At 38.0% G+C, this 24,660-nt stretch overlaps 1 protein-coding gene across 1 annotated transcript in view; it reads right to left on the bottom strand.

Annotated features, from left to right (window-relative positions):
* LOC134502169 (bifunctional heparan sulfate N-deacetylase/N-sulfotransferase 4) overlaps positions 1-24,660 on the bottom strand; it is a 131,357-nt gene that overhangs the window by 808 nt on the left and 105,889 nt on the right. The window contains exons 6-13 of the mRNA XM_063310368.1: positions 20,585-20,767; positions 10,247-10,343; positions 9,634-9,757; positions 8,372-8,546; positions 6,950-7,120; positions 4,874-4,983; positions 3,557-3,659; positions 1,418-1,846 (exon numbers count right to left, since the gene is read on the bottom strand). Coding sequence (XP_063166438.1) covers positions 1,727-1,846; positions 3,557-3,659; positions 4,874-4,983; positions 6,950-7,120; positions 8,372-8,546; positions 9,634-9,757; positions 10,247-10,343; positions 20,585-20,767 — 1,083 coding nt within the window. The 3' untranslated portion in view covers positions 1,418-1,726. The remainder of the gene's footprint in view (positions 1-1,417; positions 1,847-3,556; positions 3,660-4,873; positions 4,984-6,949; positions 7,121-8,371; positions 8,547-9,633; positions 9,758-10,246; positions 10,344-20,584; positions 20,768-24,660) is intronic.

Raw genomic sequence — 24,660 nt, 5'->3', positions numbered from 1 at the left:
ATGGAGACAGGCATATTGCTTACAGTGATGTATTAATGTTAGGAAAATCCATTTTAAAAAGGTTCACAGATCCTCCAGAGTGGCTTGTGAGACAATGTAGGGAACTGTAGGATGGAGTTGGGGAGGGGGGAGGCAATCATCCATACTTATTCTCCCACCCCAACTAAAAAGCTTTAATAGGATCTCACTTTATACCCTGAAGGATCCAATATGGATAGCCAATATGCAAAAAAGTATAAGCAGCACTTCTCCAGTACAAAATGTGTTATAGTTCCTGCAGAAAGGTTCCTCAAAACAAACCTGCTTTGAAGATAACATTTGCTGCTAGATTCTGCCATGGGCTAGAGAAATAAGGCATAAAATACTTATTATTTTATGCTGAGGTAGTTCACAGAACGAACAAATCTCAGTTAAGCAAATATTTTCTCAGTAGTTTAAATGCTTATTTTAACACATTTAAGCTTCTAATAAACTCAGAACTCAGAACAAGTATGTTTTGATTATTGCAACGATCAATATACATTAAGCTACTGTTGAGAAGAGTTCAGAAATTTCAGCTTGTCCGAAATAAGACATCCAGACTGACAACAAAGATTGGCTGGGCAGAATATATTTTCCCCAGTATATAATTATACAATATTGAATTACAATATACTTTGGGACACAGTTCAAAATCCTATTGTTTTTTTTATTTTAAAGGCATAAAAGTTTTGGGCCTAGGTTATATTAAACCATCCTTCTATGCAAACATGAATAGAAATTGAGAGAACACTTCTGAGCTCTTCCTTGCAATGCCTTCATCAACATGGTGGTGGACTATGCTAACAATCTAGTTGGAAACTTTATATAGTTCAAAGCTATCTTTTAAATTGCAAACTAAAAAGAAATCTTGAAGCCTGGATTGGTGGGGGTGATGACAAGGCCAGACAGGAACCCACAGTGGGCTCTAGTGAGGCATCTGAAAGGATTAACAAAAAGTCAAGATGGTGGCTGCAATCTTGTGATTGAAACCCTGCCCCTTTTTAATGCTATGCATGTAAAAAAGGCACAGGATTCCAACTGCATTGTTGCAGCTGTTATCTTGACTTTTTTGATCCTCCCTGTGGATGCCCTAGAGCGTGGAGCAAACAGCATATAGCATGGTTTTACTGTACCACACTAAGAAGTTACCTGAAGAGCTGGGAAACTCCTGGTCAAAGATTATGCTCTTGTCTGGTTGAAGTCTTTTCAGTATTGTTAAGGAGGAACAAGAAAGCAAGCAACAAGCAAATATACCTTTAATAGATATACTCTTGGAGAATAAACCAGTTTATTTTACTGAAAATATCCCTCTGTCTGTGAGAACAGCCCACAAATAACAGTGAAGGTACGGAAATGGAAACTGACTAAAATTGCTTTTGCCAAGAAAATTACAAACCTTGCAATCCATGGTTAGATGCATCCATCCTTTGCTGCTATCCTGACAGATTGTAATTTGTCATATATGGTGATAACTATAGATCATATAGTCATATATGTACAGTTTCTGGGTATGTAGAATATATATGAACCCCAGAATGGATAAAGGATAATACTTCAAAGCTCTGATTGTTTTATTTGCTTGTTTTTGGTGCAGCCTTTTTAAATAAACCTTTAAGAATAGTATCATCAGATCTTCAATTGACAGCTGAGAGTGAGCCAGGAAGTGAAGGGCAGAACAACAAAGCACTTTCACTTCTGTTCTGTGCTATCTCAATTTCTGGAGCTCTTGTCTTAGCCAAGATGGCAAAGGTTGTCCCAGTCTGTGCAGCAATTTGGACAATTCCACATTGTGATCCCTGTAGTAATTTGAAAGGAATGCCCTAGACTGAGAATAAGGGAAAGAAAGAAACCTTCAGATAGTTAACAGTGCTTTAGCTTCCTGGTGAGGATTTGTTTAAAAAATTCTATGGCAAATAAGAAGATAATTCCAAGTTATGCAGAAGATTCACAAAGGTTGAAAAATGCATTTATTAAACTATTCATTAATTCACAAATTAAGGAACTATAATTTGAATCACAGGCTAATTGTCTGATCATGTAGATTAATTGAATGTGACAGTAAGTGTGATTGTAATGGTTAAAGTATTGGATTAGAAGTGGGAAGACCCAGGTTTAAGTTCATACTCATGGACTTTGGATCAATCACAGTCTCTCAGCCCAATCTAATTCACAGGTTCTTGTTGCAGCATGAATGGAAGAGGGAATTCTCTCATGTATTGTTTAGAACTCTTAAGAGGAAAAGCAAGATATAAAGCTAACAAATAATCATTATATTGCATAACCATGTGATTCAGAAAGGATGGCAATGTCTAATCTTAGTTTTCATAGTAAGTAATGGTGTACTTCTATGACTTCTATAGTCTTATAGAACTCCCAAGGATGTTGATCAAATGGGAAGAAATCTTTCTGTGCCATTGAAAAGGCAGAAAAAAAAAAGTTTCATACCGGTGTCAAAATCTAGGTCACTTCCTAACACCTGTACAATGGAATGAGATGATCCATTACTGTATATACTTTTGGATAAGCTGAGAATTTTAGGTGCCAAAATGCACCCAAAAATTTAGGTTTGCTTATTCATGAGTATATATGGTAATATTTATTTAAAATACCCATATATCATGTATGTTCCTGCATATAAGCCCATTGCGGATAAGCCCACCCATGATTTTTAACCAATACCATGAAAAATGCGGGTCAGCTTATCCATGGATGGTGCATTTTTCATGGTATTTTGGTTAAAAATTCAAGGGTCAGCTTATCCACAGATGGGCTTATATGCAAATATATATGGTATACCAACATCTGTATCCATACAATTTACTGAAAAGGAGGCTGATCTGGGATCTAACATTACCAGTTGTTCAAATAATTAGTTTGGGTGCATACTTGTGGTAAACAAAGTATGAAAATAATTGGTATTATATATTCACAATAAAAGTAACATTGATCTGACAGTAGGCTCAACTTTAAAAGTTGGGAATCCTGCACTTCCACCAAAAGCTTTTTTAGGTAGGAGGGACAATTCCCAGCCTTCAAATCTTCTGGGCCAAATGGCCTCCTATGCCATTTATTTGCTCCCTAGAGCAAAGACAGGAGCAAGAACAAGCAATGGCATTCACTTTTCCCTGTGACGACTATACAGATTAGGTCTGAAGGAAAAGTACAAATAAAAGAACAGCAACAATAGCAAGAGGAGAGGAAAGAAGGCTCCTTGTCAAGCGTTCTTTGAAAAATGTGTAGTTCACACTGCTCCCTGTGATGATATTATCACTATTAGGGCTGGGCATGTTTTGAAAATGATTTGAAAAGGATGTTTCTGAATGCATGAAAGTCTGAGTGGAGAACCTCTTGAAACTGAATCTTTTTTCAGGCTTTGTGCAGCTGATGTGAAGAGATGCTGCATTTGCACTGCCTCACAATCAGAAGCACCTCTTCTGAATGATTTTGAAGCACATGCAGCCATAGAAACAATTTCATTTTTCTTTGGGCATACTAAATATTGCAGTAAATAACAAAATTTAAATTAAAATAATACCTCTTGATCCATGGGAGGGTATTTTCGGCCTTTGCTTTTCCCCAGACATTTTATCTTTCCTCCCTCCAGAAGCTGGCACCAAAATCCTTTCTGAGGATCAAACCTAAAAAATTGCTTAGGTGAATGCGGTGGGCTAGGGAGATGACAACATCCCGCAACAACCTATTCACTGCAGAAAACCATCTTGGCAGAGATACATTAATTTACTCTTCAAAGTTGGGGATGGATACATTTTAGTGGATTTCAGAATGCACATTAGGGAATAAATCAGACAGTTCTTGCCATTGAATATATTGTTTTGGGACCTGTGACATACTTAGAACAGTGAAAAGGCAGCTGTAAAAACACTAAAAAGTTTAATTAAATTTGGCAGATGCCTTGGAAGGTGAATGTATTATTGGCTGGAATATAGCAATAATGAGCTTCCCCCCACTTTTTTTTTTTTTTTGCCCTGGGCTTTTTCCAATAATAGCAATATACCTACATATACACTCATGACAACACATTTCAGACAAAGAGAGATTACTTTTCCAGCTCAGTCTATTACTACATTAATCCTCATTGTCGAAATCATCTTTAGTAGTGGTATCAATTAAAATTAAATAAATCATTGATTAAATGGATATACTGAAAAGAGTTCACTTCTAGCTTGGATTTCCCAATCTTCTTTGTGCATAGCAAAGTCCTTTTGCTGGTTTTCAGTAATTTCCCAAGAGGAGAAACAATATTGCTTGCTGTGCATGAGAAAAGAAATGAAGCTGTAGAATTATATTGCAAACAATATATTTGTTTCCAAGGAAATATACTTGGAAGGAAATTTGCTATCAAAGAAAATGTTAATTCTCAATAATTATTTATTTGGTAGATTCTTAGTGCTGAAGAATGTAGATGGAATCCAGCATTGGTTAGGCATTTTTGTATCTTTGGTTTCACTAGGCATTGGGTTAACACACCATGAAACTATTAAAAGGAGCTTAATGTTGACTACATTATGCTCTATAGAATTCTTTGGTCACAATTACATAATGTTGGAATATTAGCCTTTAAGCAGAAAGTAGTTTTTTCTTGATGCAGAAAACATCAACTATGCTGTTTCTCATTTTAATGTCTACCTCTATATGCACCTTGAGGTAAGAAAGATGTGAAGATGCCACAAAAAGAACAACTAGAACTAAACAATCCCTTATCTTCACATTTGCAGTATGTCTAATATCAGATGTTTTTAAAAAGTAAAATGCTACTACAAATATAACATGATACTAATGCAAAATAGAGATGTATAGGATAAGGGGAAAAAGAAGAAGAAATGTAACTCACGTTAAAGCTTCAGAATAATTATAATGAGGAGAAACACCCAGAAACTTCTGAACTGCATCCATTACAGTAGCTGGGTCACTTCTTAGTTGCTGTCCATCAATAATTAACAACTGTAGAGATAAGGTAAATTGTTTATTTAAATATAAAACTCAAAGGAAGTGTGAAGCATTAAAGCATCATTTATGCATTTAGAGGAAAGATGGGATTGTCTCATTTTCCATGGCACAGCAAAACAAACACATCTGTTGTGAGGCTTCAGGATCACTTTGGACTGCCTAGCTATTTTCAAATTTGGTTTCTCCCATACTGTTAATTTAGCATGATCATAGTGAAACTGGAGTAGAAGTTCTACTGATCACTGTGCTTCCCTTGTTTCTTAAATAGTAGGAGGATAATTCCACCCTCCAACTTAAAAGAAGGACCAACTAGGACAATCCCAAGATAGTCCATAAGGCAAATGTGCAACAGGAAAAACTTTGCATTTATTAACCTGAAAAAGAAGATATACCTAATGGCATAGACTTAAACTGAGAAAATTAAAACTTCCTTCTTTGAGCATTTTCCCTAAGTAAATAATTAGAGTTTCCTAAATTAGTCCCTGGAACAGTACACTGAACTTCTGAAAATGCATTTAAGAATACATAAAATAATTCTTATTTAAGACATGAGACAGGTTGATCCAGAATCTGGAGCAAAATCCACACTCTAGACAGCTCTGGATAAAGCTAATCACAGATTTGTTCCACATAGCTTTGTGTAATAAATTCAGTAAATGGAATCAGAAATGGGAACAGTGATAGATGAACCAGATATTGAGAACTTAGCTTGAGCTCAGAGGCAGAGCTGGGAACTTTGAATACACAATTGCTTTGGGGATTTCTGTCTGAAAAGTCATTTTGTTGATTGAAAGCAATAATACAATTATGAGTTCTAAAGGTAATCAATAAGACTTTCTCCTTAAAATCCCTGAAGTCAAAGTCAATCCCACAACTGAACACTTGTTCCAGTTAAAATAGTATTATCCAAATTAAGCTTATCATGAGTGGAGAGTGAAGACTTTTATGCCCATTTTAAAAAGTTATGTCTGTCAAATAATAGGACAGTCCTGTACATGTCTGCTTAGAAGTTCAGTAGATATGAACAGATATATATTCTAGACTCCCTCACTTTTGGGACAAAGCTTAAGCAAGTTTATTATACAAGTGAAAAGAGTCCAAAACTGGCCAGCCAACTGATCTGGTTGCTGGTCTGGCAAATAGACAGGTTGACAGCAGCTCACTCTTTATTGCAGCTCATGTACCACATATGGAAGATCAAGGAACAGTCTTCATGAAGCCAGGTAGAACCTATGTGTCACAAACAGTTGCTGATTGAGTTCAATTGATTTGAAGACATTAATTTCATTTAGGACTTCCTCCCTTTTTGATGGTACCAAAATGAAATAATAGTAAATAGATCCCTCTTCTATCACCACCTATATACCAAGCTGTTTTGGTCTGCCTGCCAGTTTTCCTAACTCAAGATATGCTTACACTGGCAAAAATGCTTTCCTAGCCAGACAGATTAATAATACTAGAAATTAGATATGCACATACGCGTTATTCTTCTTTTGAAGTTCACTGAATAGTTCATTTTCTTGAATGTCTTCTTTATCTTCTATCACCACTGAGACAGACTTCTTTTATTTCTCAATAGTAATGAGATTGGTTAGCATAAAATTACCAAATTGCTACTTAGAAACATTGGATTTTGGGTGAAATCTGTTGTTCACCTAATGCTCCTCCCTTGAAACCTCTAGCTTTATTCTACAAAAAATATTTTTAATTTCCTCAGTATGAATCTCCAGTATTTAATTGGTAAGAGATCCCAGTTCTTCTGAAAGTAATTCTACATTTTAGAACTGAGAACATAATGATTTTCTGTGTCTAAAGTGCTTTGTGTTTTTTAAAAAAGCACAAGAGTTTATCGGTTCATTTTTAAACATGTTACAATTCATTATTAAACATGTTAAATATTAAGTTATAAGGTAATAATGAACATTTATCACAGAAAATTATTTGGTGAAAGGGCAATTACCTGTGAAGAGGGGAAATATTTTAGCCATCTTTCTATATGGACAGCATACCAGCCAGGAATCAAACACTTTTTCTGTAGGGCCTTTAGTTCAGATGGTGCCCCATAATTTGAAGTAATTACTTCGTAGAAATTGAACTTTAGAGCAGTGGACTCCTCATGAGAACGCTGATGCTAATTGAGGAAAATGCAGTGTTAAATAACCACACGATAGAAAGAGTAGCTGAGAGTTTCCTAATCATTTTCACAAGTGCCCTTTAACAACTCTAGTTGATTTGCCAGTTGCCCCCTCTATAATAAAGTGTCTTATAGCACCTGGAAGACTAACAAGTTTATTATGGCATATGTTCCATAAAAATGATGCTATCATAAATGGTCAGTCTTTAGATTCCCTAGAGTCTTCTCTTTCTGCAATAAAATTATTGTAATAAAAGGTTGTGAGGCTATGCCTATCATTTTCTACAGTTTGATCAGCATCCCCCCTCCAGCAGTTACACCTGTTCTGTAATACCTACTGTTGTTCAGTAACAAGCTAGATATAAAATGCTGATTTTGACTTTTAAAGACCTACATTGGTTCAATTCCAAATATCTAAAAAAAAAAAATCCTCTTTCTGTAAAACCTCCCTTAACTTTAAGACCTGTGAATGAAGCTTTGTTCCATGTTTCTTTCTCTAGAAAGATAAGATTGCTATGTGTTAAGGTATAGGATCTTTTCTGGAATTCTGAAATGTGTTCTCCTGAGAAATCAATATTTCTTCTTTCTATTTTCCTTCTGGTTTCCTTGCAGAGGATTGGATGAAATGATTCTTGTGGTCCCTTCCATCTCTACAGTTCTATGATTCGAGGAAGATCATACTGTCATACATAAGGGAACTCATAGAACAATTTTTAATTAAGGCTTTTATAAGCTTTAAATAATATTGTTTTAATTGGATTGTGGCAACTGATTATTGCACAGTGCCTCAATAGAGGCCATTATCCTCAGTAATATGGGCACTAAGTGAGTAGGGTTTTTAAAAAAAATAAAGAACTGGGAATTGTACACAGTTGTAGGTTTCAAACTGCCATCATGCTTGAGTTTAATTAAACCCAAATTTCATCATCTGTGGTTCACTTGTATTATAAATTAATACTGCAATAGAGCAGGAGATTGCAACAAATTAATATGCTGTGAGGTTACAACTGTGCAATATTTTGTTGCAGTGATGTAGAGCCCATTGTTAATGGTCTCTTCCTAGGGCCTTCTGATGGCAATGCTTTAGAGAAAAGCACATATTATTTGCCTCATCTGTATAATTTATCTAAGTAGAAATGAGAATACATTAAATAAAGCACCAGAAATAATTCCCTTGCTATCAAAGTAATGGCTCTGATAGGATTTCTCATAGTTGTGAACTCACTTTTTTCATTCCAAGAAGCGTACCTGATACCAGGAGTATGCTCGGTCAGATGGATCAATGAGGATGGTGATGATTTTTGCTTTCGGTATCAAGGACACTGCACGTTTGGGAGCATCTTCAGAATGGAAGTAGTTGGCACTTTTCTCAAACAAAATATCAGTAGTGATATTTGAAGGGGTAGGGAAAAAATTCATATACCTGCAAGTAAAAATGCAACATCAGCAATTATGAGGACAAAAGACTTTTTTCAGCTTGCCAAGACACTTTTAAAAGCATATGTAAGAGTTGTGTGTATCTGAGTGATAGTAGATATAATTGAATGGTGCTACTACTTCGAGAGGGAGAAATCCTTATCAATACACAGTATATTATACTTGTACAATTTGTCTCTCGCTATTCTAAACTAACTTGCCACTTTTCACATATTGGAGTCGTTCTAGGCTTTTGAGCATGTTGGTTGTCCTTATCTGTCTATTATTTACTGTATGTGATGACTTTTTGAGGTGCAGTGAGAAGAAATGTGGATACATCTTTCTCCAAAGTTCCATGCCAGATATATTGTAAGTACTGAAATATTGGCAGTTTTATTTTCGCTTTTCTTGCCCAACTGCCTCTGGAGCTATTCTCTCCTCCTGATACATTTATTGACGTATATAATACATTCATTGGGATTTACTTTTGAGTAGACACATCTACTGCAAATAGCTTCTTTAAAATAGCCTTTTTCATCATCCTCTTTAACCTCTTTTCATGTGAAAAACAATTCAACATTGTAATGATTTAAGTTGCCTGGTCTTGTTATCCTCCTCAGCTACATGATAACATTTTTGAAGTGGGGCAAAAGACTGGACAGTGTATTCTAAATATAGATGCTTCATCAACTTACATTGTTATGATAATTCTGATTAATTTTCCATTCCTTTCATGAATATCCTCAGCCTAGAACTTTTTTTTCCTTTGTTAATGTTAATTTATATAGCATTTAGAACACCAAATTAAAAACAAATGGAAAGAGATGAAAAGCAAACAAAACATGTAATCCAGCTCTTTTCCAAATTGCATTTGATTACAAAGAAAATAAATATTGGTATTATAATGTCAAATTAAAAAAAAGATAATTCTTAGATCACACTGATAAGATACTTATCTAATTGCTAACTGATACATATGGCACCATGCATAGAAAATTCATCTGAAAATTATTTAGGTATAACAAATACTTCTATAATGAGTCCTCTGTGATTCAGTATTAGCTAAAAATCTACTTCTGTTTTATTATTCTTACCAGTCAATTCCCTTGTGATAGTTGTTTCCATTAAAGAACTGAACTTCCTCAAAGGTTTTTGGGCTAGGAAGATTACTAATGATGGAAGGATGCATAAGGAGAAATAAATAAAGTGCTGTTGTTCCTACAGGGAAAAAGAAAGCAGTCAGGATTATATAATAATGGGGAAAAAAAGCAAGAGGTATAAAAAAGATAATGGTTTTCTAGAAATATATTCCCAGAGGAAGAAGAAAATCCCATGTATGGAATTATATATTAATATTACATAAATTTATGTGAAAGAATTAACTTAAATTGTTTTTTCTTAAAATTAACTATAAATTTATACTAGAGTTGTGTTAATATTAGGAATTTATATTCATTACATGGTATTAGGAAATGTCTTATATTGATTATTATAAAACTACTATTACTATTATTATAAGAAAAGAGCCATATTATTGGCAAAACAATGGTAGTTTGGGGGTCCAGAGAAAAAGACACTAAATTGTTCCTCATGGTTTCTCCAGTTCAGCAGACTTACGAAATCACTACATCCTGGACAACATTGTTTCACTATTTGGAAAAGCAGTTGTTGTTGTTATTGTTATTATTTACTATATAATTCTCTTACCTGTTTTCTGGGGTCCAATCACAAGGAATTTTGGTAGGTGGCCACAAGTTTTGTCTCTAGACCAGATATCACGATGGCGTCTGTCATCACATGGATTCTGAGAAGAAAAAAACAAATTACTTCTACAGAATATTCAAATATTTAGTATTCTGTCCAGCTGAAGTCCTTTGTAGCAAATAGTCGTGTTTTTGCAGAAAAATCAAAGATACTCTACTTCAGAGATACCTGCACTCCTGATTTGAGGTCTAAAGCAAACACAGATTAAAATCTATTTTATTTTACTGCAACAGATTTGTATTTCACTGTTATTATGATTATTTGCATGTTAGTGATTCTAATTTTGTTTTATACTTGATTTTGTACATTACTTGGGGAATTATATTTTATTAAGCAAAAATATCCAAAATAATGTAAAAAGCCAGCCTATATATTTCCTGCAAACCGAAGCAAAAATCTTCATATGCCATTTATAAAGTGAAAGAATGTAAAAAAATAACATTTTTTTTTAAAACATGGTAGTTAAAATGAACAAAGTAGAAGTCCAATATGCAAAGAAATTCAGTAAGATTTTTCAACATGAGAAACAGATGGCTAGTCAGTCTATCACCTTGAATAGCAATCTGAACTCCAACACATACAGAAAGACTACTAGTCAAACTTTTAATCTCCAGGGCTGTGATGCTAGGTTTTATGTTGTGTGAATATGCATAAGTAATTGCATGTGTACGAACACAGACATGCATACATATACAGCTGGAAAAGACCTCTCTCTCTCTCCCTTCATGCTAAGGGGGATGTACTTGCAATCTCTTTTCCAGCATAAATACCAAGCTGCCAGCAGCATTAAAGTGATCAAGTGGCTATAGCATTACAACAGTGTAGCACCTTGCTATTACAGTGCTATACTTCTGACGATCCATCTAGATCAGTGTTTCTCAGCCTTGTGAACTTTAAGATGTGTGGATGTCAACTCCCAGAATTTCCCAGCCAACATGCTGGGAGCTGACATCCACACATTAATGTTGACAAGGTTGAGAAACACTGATCTAGATTGTGAGATGCTGTACAGTTCTCTGATCTTCAGAATGCCAGTCTGACCATGAACTCTTCTAAATCTGATTGGCAGGCTGTTGGGACTGTGAAGTAGCATGGGCGATAAGAAGAGAAGGGAAAAATAAGTATAAGAAGAACTATGTGTCTAGTTTTACATAGCAAATATTCTTCACATCTGTTGCTAACATTACAGGAATTAACCTTTTTACTTCTAAAGTAGGAAAGCACAGCGTATGGCCCCAGGGTTAAAAAGCAGTACCCCAACACTTAGTAATGGCCCTCCAAAAGTATATACTATACTGTTTAATGATACAGAACAACAGATTATTAAACATTTTCCTAGAGAATAATTATATTACTCTATTTTTAATTAAGTTGAAATTAAATTAAAAATAGTTTTAGTCCTGGTTCAATTGTTTCCTTTCTTCCATCTCTGGTACATCACCAAACTGCCAAATGTGACCTTCTTCTCAGAGAAGTTGTACCCTCCTGCTGTAAATAAACAGTATTATTTCAAAACACACACACAAATTAGGTTTCAAGAATTCATTTTCCATCTCTTAAGTGTTTTTTCTAAATAAAACACTGTCCCTGAGAACAAAGGAACTTAACTTTGTAACTTAACTTCACACATGGAGAAATTCTAAATTTAAAGTGTTGTTTTGACTGATGCGATTAGTGAATTATAAAGTCACATAATTTGATAAAACACAATTGAACAGCTCAGTTTAAATCAGAACATTCAAGATACATACTGTATCTGAGGTATAAAAGTTCAGTTCCTTATTTGCTTTAAATTTGCTTAACTCCCATAAATCCACTGACCTCAAAACAATGCTTTATAAAAGAATTGTCTTGAGGCATGAAACGATCTAGTATTACGTATTCATAATAATCTGGCATACTCTATTTAGCAGTTCCATGTAGGATGGGTGAGAGCAGAATCATTGTTTGCAGGTCTTATTTTGCCCCGCTTTTTGAAAATATGGATTATACAAAACGATAACATAGAATAGTAATACAGAACAATGATTAAGTATGGAAATTGGAATTGATTGCTATCCATTTCTTTTAGATTTTTAGTATTATTGGGAGCACTTTTAATCAGTATATAATTTGGTATACCATTTGTTTTAATTGGATCAAGGTATGGTGCTTTTCTCTCTTTACTATAGGTATTACACATGGAATTATCTCTTTATCTATCAAGATGTCTCACAAAACTTTTGTGTCCTTTAAACTTTGCTTATTTTTAATTTGATATTGGAATATATTAGACAAAGGGAGAACATTTCAGGTATAACAGCGGCAGGAGTTGAACACAAACGGTTATGTGCCAGTGATATATTACGTATGAATTTTCTATACTAAAATTTATTGATATAGAATTCATAGTTTCCTTATTAATCACATTATTTGATTATTTGGAGAAAGTTTCATATATTTCCTATAGAATCTAATGTTTCTATGGAGATTTGTAATTGAAATTTTTATCTTAGGTAAAAATTAACATAAACAGATTATCAAAAATCTCATTGAGTTCATGGAGAAATATAAATGTAAAAACAATATTACTTCAAGATTGATATTTAGAAATATTCCTATGCTAATTTCCTTAAGTTATTTTAAGCAGCTTGATAAATTATTAAATACTTTTTCTATGGGAAGGACAAACTTATGATCATGAGTTTTTAACCTGCCAGACTTTCTTTTTAACTTTAGTTTTGTTATGGAATGACAAGTGAACAAGGTCACAGAGACAGACAGACAGACAGACACACACACACAATTAGTGAGACTCCTTTGACATCATGGCAGGAGCCTGGCTCTGTTTTCAGCCATAACTCTATTGCAATTCCAGCATTAAAGGCAAGAAGACAATTTTTCATGATACTGGGTTGGAAGCCCTTCTTCATATGGCAAATTTATTTAATTATTTAAACAATTTAGATGGCTGCCTATTGCACAGAGTGATCTCAGGCAGCTCATAGCAACCAGTCAGAACAACAACATAATAACACATCTTACCCAATGTCAGAACCACCTATACTGTTAACTTCCAAATCAACCCCATCCTAGCCCATTGCCTGGGGGAAGAGCCAGATCTTCATAGCCTTCTAGAAGGTTAAAAGGATAGTTCTCCCCATGAATCACATCCATGAAGGCTGTTCCAAAGGGCCTGGATGGCTATGGAGAATTTATATTCCAGGATAATACAACTTTGAATATTAGAGTATTTAAATTAAGCATCTTCTGATTTTGCAATATTTATTTATTTATCTATCTATCAAATTTTATTACGGCCCATCTCCCCCCCCCCCAAGTAGGGACTCTGGGAGATTTACAAAAAACAAAATTTAAAATACAATACCACCATAAATACAATAACTATAACAATGAATATAAATATAAATATAAATAGATAAAAGATATAAAATATAGCAAAATATAGGCTAAGATTATACCTCAATCAGTGAGTATCAAGGGCTGTTCTAAGGCACTAGCCATCCCCACAATTGACTATTCCTCTCCCCGCTCCAGACATGCTGACACAACCAAGTTTTTAATTTTCTGCGGAAGTCCAGGAGCGAGGGGGCTTGTCTCACCACTGGGGGAAGAATGTTCCAGAGGGCAGGAGGTACTGCAGAGATGGCTCACGTCCTGGACCACACCAGATGGAATTCTTTTACAGATGGGGTCCATAACATGACCGGGTGGGACAGGTCGATGTGATGGGGATGAGACTGTCCTTCAGGTAACCTGGCCCTATGCCATGTATGGCTTTAAAAGTGATAACCAACACCTTGAATTGGACCCAGAAGCAAACTGGAAGCCAGTGCAGTCTATGTAGCAAAGGGGATACCGTGGAGGCGGTACATGTGGATGAGGAAGAGGCGTGCCAGCTGTTGTGCGGTGGGGATAGAAGCGCACGGGATAAAGTGAGCTTGTTTGGAGAAAAAGTCTTTAACGACCCAAATGACGGTTTTTCGTTGACTAGGGGGTCGATCAACAAAGTCCATGGAGATATCCTGCCAAGGGACAGATGGAGTGGCAACGGGTTGAAGGAGACCTTGGGGCTTGCCTGGTTTGCGCTTTATCGCCGCACATACAGGGCACGCAGTGACATACTCCTTTAAGTCTTTGAGTAAAGTTGGCCACCAGAATTGGCGGCGAACGAGGTGCAAAGTTTTTACGTAGCCAAAATGTCCAGCTAGCTTGTCATCGTGGCAGCGCTGGAGTATGGTTTTTCGCATTGCTTCGGGTACATAGAGACGATCGTTGCGCCAAGCAAGATCATTGGTGAAAGTTAAAATGTGTTTATTGGTTTGCAACCAAGTATCTGTTTTAAGGTGGGAAAGTAACTGTTGTTGCAAATCGGAGGGAATTGACAAGGGCGGCGGGCGGCTGGAAGGCGGAGCGGCTGGAGGCGGAGTTGATTGCGCTCTGGTCTGGCTGCGAGTCACAGCTGCCAAACTTAATTGTTTGTCGGTCCAGACGGTGCCCTGGACCGTTGGCCCTGGGCCAGCATCTTGGGGTCTGCGCGAAAGTGCATCAGCTAAAAAATTTTTCTTGCCGGGTATAAATTTAAGAGTGAAGTCAAAGCGGCTGAAAAACTCAGCCCAGCGCAGCTGTTTGGGACTGAGTTTCCGACTGGTGCTTAAGGCTTCCAGGTTTTTATGGTCAGTCCAGACTTCAAAAGGGTTTGAAGTGCCTTCCAATAGGTGTCGCCATGTCTCTAAAGCTGTTTTTACAGCAAAAGCCTCTTTTTCCCAAACATGCCATCTTCTCTCTGTTTCCGTAAATTTGCGAGAGAGGTAGGCACAGGGTTTTAAAGCGCCAGATTGGTCAGATTGTAAGAGAATTGCCCCTATGGAAAAATCAGAAGCATCGACTTGTACAACGAAGGGTTTAGAGGGGTTTGGATGCTGTAATATTGGTTCTGTGGTAAAGATTTGTTTGAGCGCTTCGAACGCTTGCTGACAGGCTGGAGTCCATGTAAGGAGCGCGCCCGGGTTCTTTGAACGTCGCGTATCCCCCTGTCCTTTAAGTTTCAACAGTTCAGTAAGGGGGAGGGCGATTTCTGCAAAATTTTGGGCGAATGCCCGATAGAAATTAGAGAATCCAAGGAAACTTTGTAATTGTCTCCTGGTACGGGGAGGCTCCCATGCCACAATAGCTTCTACTTTTGCAGGGTCCATTTCAATGCCCTGAGCTGAAATTCGGTACCCTAGGTAATCAATTTGCGACTGGTGAAAAGCACATTTGGACAGTTTTGCGTACAACTCTGCTTTTTTCAATTTAGCCAGTACCTGACGCACCAAGTGGATATGTTCTGACATGGTTTCAGTATAAATCAATACATCATCCAAATATACCAGTACCCCCTTAAATAGGTGGTCATGCAAGACCTCATTGATCAGTTGCATAAAAACTCCAGGTGCCCCGGACAAACCGAATGGTAAGACTTTATATTGGAAAGCCCCAAGAGGACAGTTGAACGCTGTTTTCCACTCATCCCCTTCCCTTATGCGAATGCGAAAGTAGGCTTCTCTCAAATCCAGTTTTGAAAAAATTTTGCCTCTGGCCAGATGTGATAACATATCTTTGATCAGGGGCAAAGGATATTTATTTAATATTGAGACCGCATTGAGCCCGCGGAAATCGGTACAAAGCCTTAATGACCCATCCTTTTTTGGCCTGAATAGGACAGGAGCTCCTACCGGGGAATTTGCCGGCTCAATGAAACCCCTAGCCAGATTTTTGTCAATGAACTCCCTTAGCGTGGTAAGCTCTTTGGGAGACATGGGGTATATTTTTGGGTGAGGCAATTTTACATTTGGTAAAAACTCAATGGCACAGTCCGTTTTTCGGTGGGGTGGCAAGCGATCCGCTTCCTTTTCCCCAAATACTTCAGCAAAATCTTGGTATTGATTGGGTAGTCCCTCAAGAGGTTGAAGCGTTTGTACAGTGGTATACGCTAGCCCTCCACCCCCCATGTCCTCCAGTAGGTCCTTTTCGGGTACTTTGTAAAATCCATCTGCAAACGTAACAGTTCTATGCAGCCAGTTGATAAAAGGGTTTTGTTGCACAAACCAAGGCATCCCCAAGATTACCAGAGGACCCCCCACTGGAGCTACCACAAATGGCAGCTTTTCCTGATGGGAGCCCATCTGCAAGGCGACCAGTCCCGTGGAAAGGTTGACTGCTTTCCCTCCCGCCATAGTTCCATCCAATTGGGTGAAAATCATGGGTCTTGACAAAGGGAACGTGGGCAGTTCCAGAGCCGCTACGACATCAGGGTGCATTAGGGAACGGGAGCAACCCGAGTCTAGCATGGCCCACATTTCCACCGTTTTGGTTTTTGAGCTCAGTTTAACTTTAACAGTCAGTGTGGGGAAGTTTCCACTCACCGAATCATGGTTACGCCCGGTTTCTTCCACCTGCCCTAGGGCGCCCTTCAGGGCAGGTGGTAGGCATTTCCCGCCGGCTGGTCGAATTGCAACTCTTCCTCCTCTTCTCCGAAAGGAAGGTCTGGGGGGTCCAGTTCCGCGAGGGCTGCCTTCAGTTTTCGCGGTGGAGCAGGAGCAGGTGTCTTTACCGTGGGTTTCGTCTGTCGTTCCTCTGGACGGCGTCTTGGGCACGACGTGGCTCGATGTCCTTCTTTCCCACATCTGAGGCACTGGCCCTTGGAGAACCGTTGCTCCCTTTCTTCTTCCCAGGTTTTTGGTTTGGGGCGGCTGGCAAGTCCAGATGTGCGCGCTCCTCTCGCGAGACGTGTTTGTCTAAGCTCTTTGGTATGGGCATAGGTTCGTAGGGCATTTTCTGCGCTGCCCGCCAACTGAATCCACCCATATAGCGTTTTCGGATCATCTCTGCCCAGAGCCCATCGAAGGATTTCGGGTTCAAGCCCCTGCTTGAACAATTCGATGATTGTTGGCTCAGACCAGTCTTCCACTTTTCCTGCCAAAGCTTTAAACTCCAACGCATATTTGGCAACTGAGAGGGACCCTTGGTAGAGTTTCCGCAGGTCATTTTTGGCCGTTTCTTGAGCTAGGGGGTCTTCGAAATGCTCTTTAAGTGCCCACAAAAATTCATCGAAGTCCTCTAACTCAGTTGCCTCAGCTTGGCATAGTTGCACATACCAATCCGCTGCCTTTCCTCTCAGTTTGTTGGCAATGAAATTGACCTTGCCATGTTCAGACCGAAAATTTCGACCCCAATCTTCTATATAGTGCTTGGCATTAGTAATAAAGAAGGAGAGCGTTGTGGGATCCCCATCGAACTTCACTCCAAAGGGTGGGAAGGTTCTTGCCGGCTCAGCTGGCTGTGGCGGTGCCGCGAATGTCAGCGTGCGCCGAGCCCCCATGGGTGGTCGATCCCTAGGAGGTCTTGCCTCTCTCTCCCCTCCTTGACGGGCTGATCGAGTCTTGCTTCTCCCCCGGGTCGACATGGTACTATGCCTGGGGTACTGTGACGGCTCTTCCTCCCAATCCTCCAGGTTGGGCTCTGCCTCTCTGGGTAGATCCTCTTTGGGTAGATCCTTGAGGATCGTCACTATTAACTCCATTTTATCTTCTAATGCCCTCATTCGGGCCGGAGTGACTGGCTCCTCCGAGGGTTGGTTAGTTACCACCACCCTCGGTGACAAGGGGACTTCGTGCTCCCAGGTCAATTGTGGAGACCCCCTCCCCTGTGTTCTTTCCATAACGGTTCTATGATCACTCCTAAGACTCTCCTGCATGGATATCAGCAGCTCGTCCAATTGGATATCTCGCAACTCCCGACGTGCTGCTCTTTGCGCTCTTGAAGTTAGCACTGGCCGGCTTTTGGCCGCCTCCCGCTCTTCTTCGCTTCCCTCACTTGCGCGAAGTTGAGGTTCTGTCATCGCTAGCGTTCCCTCTTATCCAATGATTGGATGGGGCTAGCGGAAAATGGATAAAATGATTCTCAGCTTTATGTAATGATTGCCTAAACCCAAATACTCAGTCTCACAAGCTCGGGCTTAAAGATAACTGATTTATTAAAGGAATAGTATGCAAATACAGAGAAAGCTGAGAATGAGCAAAAGCGCGCCAAATACAAACTTAAAAGCCTTGCTTGTGAGCAGGTCCCGCCCCGTCGCTCGTCAGGACGCTCCCCCTCCCAGGTGCTGAAAGCCGTTAGACGCGCCTGGGAAAGTAACCTTGAACAGGAGCGCAAACCCAAACATGCATTCCAAGCCCTCAAAACAATGGAGGGCGAAAGAATGAAAAAACTCCGGGTGAAGGAACACGGAACAGAGAATGACATGTGAAACGTTACAATGTTAACTAGACATTAGAATGAGAACATGACACAAAGGTGTTATATGTGACACCCTTGGGGCACCTAAGATTGCTCACACAGCTGTGTTCTGGACCAGTTGAAGCTTCTGGATATTCTTCAAGGGTAGCCCCATGTACAGCACATTACAGTAGTCTATATGGGAGATGACCAGGGCATGAGTGACTGTTCGAAGGGCCACTCAATCAGGGAAAGGGCGTAACACGAAGTTGAGCAAAGGCCCTCCTGGCCATGACTGCTACCTGCTCATCAAGCAGGAGTCGTGAGTCCAGGAGGACCCCCAAATTATGCACTGGGTCTGTCTGGGGCAGTGCCACCCTGTACAGGACCAAAGATGACAATTGCACTATAGTTTCTAGCTTTCATTATTGCTTTCTTACCAAAATGAATTTAAATGAATGTAATGTATTTAAATATTATAAACTTGTTTATCTATAGCGATTAGAGTGATGTATAAGAAACTTCATTGCAATAAATGTGACTTTCTGATTTTTTCCTTTAATAAGTTTGTTGTATTTTGTTAATTCTTCAGCAAAAAATATTTTTCATTGTTTCAAAATATAGCTCTTTACTGTGTATCTTCCCTTAGTTTTCCATCAATGCAATATTTCCATTTGGTTACCAATAATAAAAAAGACCCTGATATGATAATTGCTTTTGACAAGTGGTGAATGGTGAATTGTTTGCAATATAAAGGAAGACATTTATTTATTTATTTATTTTCATGCCCATTATATGAAAATACAGAGCCTCAAACAGGCTCCAGATTCAGCAGTTTGGTGGGAGAGTGCCAACATAGTCATCAACACTACAGTTCCAAGAGATCACCTCAGTGCAATCAGCAGACCTACATTTGTGTCCCAGTGCCTGCACACAGTAGGCCTCCCTGGTCCAACCTCCATTCTGGCTCTGCAGTACCCCAATGCTCTCCACTGGAACTTCCTCCCGTGACATTACCAACATGGTAATTTCAACCACCAACTCCATTGTTCCCACTCTATGAACCCGCCGAACATAACAAACAATTTAGTCCCCCTCGCCCCCAATATTTACGAAAAGTTTTTATTGATAGATTACATGCCATCAAGTCATTGTCAACTCTAACATTCAATTCCCACCAGGTGCCATCTTGGAAAAAAAATCTTAACCAACTGCTAAGCCATCAAAATTGGAGTAGGAGATTTTCTATCTTGTTCCTCCTGAGTAAAGGTGTAAACTGGAAGTTTCTCTGTAAAGTAATTGGTGGTTACAGCATACCAGAGTCTTCCTAGGACTATGGTACAAGTGTGTATATGTGCAACACTAGGGGTTATGGGGGCAGACTTGGGGATCCACCCTTCAGAGAGCAAGAGGAGTCAACCCACCATATTTATATCCATGTCTGTACCCTCCATTACAATATCTTTCCTTTTGGAACAAAGAGGTGAAGTTCCCCTTTTGTTGTCAAATGACTTCTAGATTGTTTCTTATTATTTACAAAGATTTGAAAAGGTGTCAGGGTCCTTCCTCTCATGTAGTACTTAAATCCTAATTATTCTGTAACATACAGTAATTTGTCTGCTTTATCTCATTGTTAATTCACCTCATAGCTAATTCGTTAAAACAAGTTACTGCAAAACAATACACCAGGAAAAAAACCCCTGTTTTTTCCTCTCTTCTTGCTCTCTTTTTTCTCTCGTAAATATCAACCAAGCTGAGAGCCGATACTTCACAGCCTGGCTCCAGGAAGGTGTTAATGAAGGTAATGTAACTGCCAGTTTCTTCTCTGCTAGGCAATGTGCTCTTAGAAAAAACATGCTGATTTTGAAAAGGAAATGAAATGAATCTACCAAGCCATCTATAACAGATTAAAATGTCTTTATTGCTAAACGTTGCTTTTCTAATTTTTTGCCCAGCAGTCTTCACTGCAACAATATTGCAAATAAATATTGGGACCATGCTGTTCAGTCAAGTAGATGTTACCTGCCAGAGTGGGTCCTTTTGTTCAGGAAAGAGCTCAAAATACTTGTGAGCCAACTGAATTGGACGTAGAGTCTGCAGCTTCAGGTTGGTCCAGCTTTTAACAAAACTGGCCAGGTTGACAAATGTGTATAAACCTAGTCGGTCATTGCCATAGTTAGACAAATGAGTCATGAAGATACTGATCTGAAAATAAACATACAACTGTTAGCGACTTGTAATAGCAGGAGAATATCACTGGGTGGCAGTAGTTATATTTCAGATCTAGATGTGTATAGTTGCCTGTTATTAAAGGGCTCTACTATCAATCTACTTTAATTACTGTTCAAGGATGTGTTGTGTATATCTTAATAGATGAATTCTGATAAAAATATGAAACAAATAACAAAAGAGAATAGCAATTAATAAGCCACCTTTATATGTAGCTCTGTGTTGGCACATGCGGCTTGGATCTCAAATAAATTTTCTTCTACCCTCAGCCCTTAAGGATCACTTGCATTTTCCACATTTCTCACAGTTTCAATTTTTAAACTGCTCTCATAATGGGATGTCATAGTCAATCCAAACAGCAGTTGTAATTAATTCTCATGTATTCACTTTCCACATTTTTGTGTGTGATGATAACTGTGAGGTAATAGAAACTCATGGAATTTGTTGATATTCCTGAGAAGTATAAGTTGTCTACAAAAAGCTTCCCTTTTGCTCAGATCAATTCTTAAAATGGGTTTTTCTTTTCTTTTGTTTATGGGGGCTTTTAGTCATCCTTGACTCTTGGTGGCTACATGGACAATCCAGGCAGTATTTTGGAAGTGGTTTGCCATTGCCTTCTTGTAAGGGCTGACAAGGAGATTTCATGCCCGAGGCAGGACTAGAACTCATGGTCTGCAGCCTAGTGTCTTTAACCACTACTCCAGACTGGCTCTCCTTTTTAGAGATAGTGGTAATCAAAAAGCAGTTATCAGCAGGCATGGAACTGAGTTAGGAAACAGGTAGGAATGCAGTAAATCGGTCAACCAAGTAGACAGATAAGTTTGAATCTGAGATGAGTTCAGTATTTCTCAAAGGAAAGACTTTATGTGGAAGTTGTGTTCTTTTTTTCACTAACTTTTGCTGATAAATGTTAAAATGGCTGGGTTGGCCATCCATAGATTATCAATAAAAGAGAATATCTGTAGCTCAGGGTTGAACTGTGGAGTCCTTGGTACTCTCTCAGCCTGGTTGATTGCTTGCAGAAATTTCACTACCCAACTAGGAGCTGATGATGTTACCTATTTGGATAATGAAACATCTGCAAGCAAACAACCAAGCTTAGAGAGCACCAAGGACTCTCTGAGTCCTTGGTTAGCAACAGTCACAAGGGTAGCAACAATACAAGGCAATGCAAAGAGAAGACTCCTGAAAAGAGGTCATAGTTCAAAGCATATACTTTATTATGTAAAATATTAAACTCCTGAAATGAAAACGGACATGGAAGACCCCACTCCCTTTAGTTTTATGGCTACTGCAAAAAGTCAGAACAAGAGAATGAAGTTCTTTCACTTTTATATTGGTTCAGACATCTCTTTGTTTATACGACTTTCTCATAAAGATTATGAAAAGTAGTAAAAAGAATGAGAGGGATTTTGACAAAGCTGTTTCCTACTATAACCCCTCATAGGAAAAAAAAAGTCTATTCAAGCAAAAGTAAGCATGCATGCACTTGTATTAATATTTGGTCTGGCCCTAAAGTGAAAGTCTATCTAATTTTTTCAAAGTTGGTTTACTCTTTTAGAACTCATGGTAACATAGGTAGTCTTCTAGGTTTGTATGATGCATGACCTTTTGTTTGAAGGAAATATGTCTCCTATCTTTTCTACAATGCTATTTTATTTCCTTTTGGATGATTATGGCTTTTCCAAAAGGGATAGGTTCAAATATGAAGAGCATAATGGAAAAAATAATTTTCCTAAGTGCAAAGTCACTGCTTTATCAAGAGATGTTCCTTACCTAGTTTAAGGATTTGTTATAAGATTAACCAAAACTAGGATATACATGGAAAATGAATAAATCACACAATTATTATAAGATAAAAAGAGTGGGATCTAATGATAAGACTCTGTTTTGTTTCATTCACTTCTGGTTAGGCAGAAATATACATTTTAATGGAAATGTAAATTAACTAATGCCACTATTGCAATTAGAGAAAAGTGGTGTTAAAAAATTGTGGCAGTTAAGGAGTTTCCATTTTTTTGGAAACTCCTATATAGAAGGAAAGTTATTGTGGGAACCATTTCTCCCACTCAAATATAGGAAATATAAGGAATACAGTAAATTTCCTAGTATAGCATTTTGCTCTAGTGTGCAAATGGAGTTTCAACATGGAAAATAAAGGACACAGCTATATCTTTCCATGTATTCAATATTTTTGAACAAGGACAATTTCTGTTTGTCTTAGACACAATGTGTCCACAATAGCCATCTTTCCCAGTTTACAAATGACTGTACTTAAAGATTAAGAATATTCTGTTGATGATTAGGAAAAGAAATTTAGAATAGTGATTTGTGTGAATGCTAGTAATGTCAGGCAAGCCTCTTCCTTTTTAAATAATTAGCTTAAATTTTACAAACTGTTTAGGAAATTTCTCAGGGGTGGGAAAGTATAATTTGAGCATTACCATGCTTGAAACACCAATGCCTGATAGAATCGTCTCTGTCTTTCACATTGGTCATGCTTGAATTGTCTCTGATACAACAGCATTCATGAGTATAACTAAGTACTGTATAGAACATTTGCTCAATTGGTACAGATCGTATTTCTAGCATGATTACATCTGGATGATTTTAGGAAACCTATAAATAACATGACTACAGTACTATTCCTCAGCAAGAAGAGTCTCTGAATATGAATACATCACAAATAAATTTTAAAGGAAGCAATACATGTGACTGCCTGTCCTTTTTGTATATTTAAATTTATAACCTGCTTTTCCTTTGGAGATGCAATTGGAGTACATCCTGTAGCATTTTTTCCTCCACTTTTCCTTACAACTAAACAATCATTTGGTGTTTCCAACATTTAGCATTAATGATTCAAGTGAAAAAAATCACCCTCTGCCATTTTTTAAACATTATAAACACTCTTCCACCATAGTGCATATTCAGGTACATGATAACTGCAGCGAGATTATTGTATGCACAAAGATGGAAAGATGTGGCATTACCCACAATGGAGGAATGGTTGGTGAAAATGATGGAACTTGCTGAGATGGCTAAATTGAATTCTTTGACTAGAGAAAAGACAATATGTACATTAACTGTTGACTGGAAACCCCTCATAGACTTCTTGCATGAAACAGAAAAGAATGAACTTAGGATTTATGGTTTTGATGAATAAGAATAGATTATAGAAAGAAGACAGCTGTGTTGTAACCATAGAGTAAGAGGTAAAACTGAACTTATAACTGCTGTAAAGAAAATTGGAAGCTACTTCCTTGTATCTTTTTTTCTTTCTTTTCTATTTTCCTTTACTTTTTTCCCTTTCTTGCACTTCTCTTTGATTTCTCTCTCTTTGTTTTTCTTGCTTTATATTAGTTTGTGTTAGTTTTTATATTCTTTTAAAAAACCTTTACTAAAATTGTAGTGCATATTCAGACGACCTCAGAAAGGACTCTCACTGCGTATGCACGCAGAGCTCTTTAAAGCAAGACTGTAAAGTTTTGTGAGCATGTAGTTTCATGTGCATAGGGATTTCTGGGTCATGGGAAAGTGTTTTTCAGAGCAAAGCTAAATGTTACGTTATTGTGTGCAATTGGGGAAGGGGCTGAATAAAAGAATAGGCTACTCACATGTTTTTTTTTTCAAGTGGGTGGGGATTCATGTGTACATTTCATTAATACAGTTTCCTAGTCCCACCAGTATTAGCAAGAAAGCAATCAAAGGGCTTTTTGTAACAGTTCTGTCATGAGTAAGGATGGCGAGCAGGGGGCTCCCATCCAGACTGTCAAGCGCATGCGTAGCACTGATGAATTGTTCAGCCATTCAAAGAGACACAGATCGGGACCGCCTTAACCCTTGGGGGTTATATGTCTGGGTTTTCCCAC

This window comes from Candoia aspera, chromosome 8 (assembly GCF_035149785.1).
Source record: "Candoia aspera isolate rCanAsp1 chromosome 8, rCanAsp1.hap2, whole genome shotgun sequence".
In the NCBI taxonomy this organism is placed as follows: domain Eukaryota; kingdom Metazoa; phylum Chordata; class Lepidosauria; order Squamata; family Boidae; genus Candoia; species Candoia aspera.
Note: the sequence above shows the minus strand (reverse complement) of the source record. Positions and strands in the feature narration are given on the sequence as shown.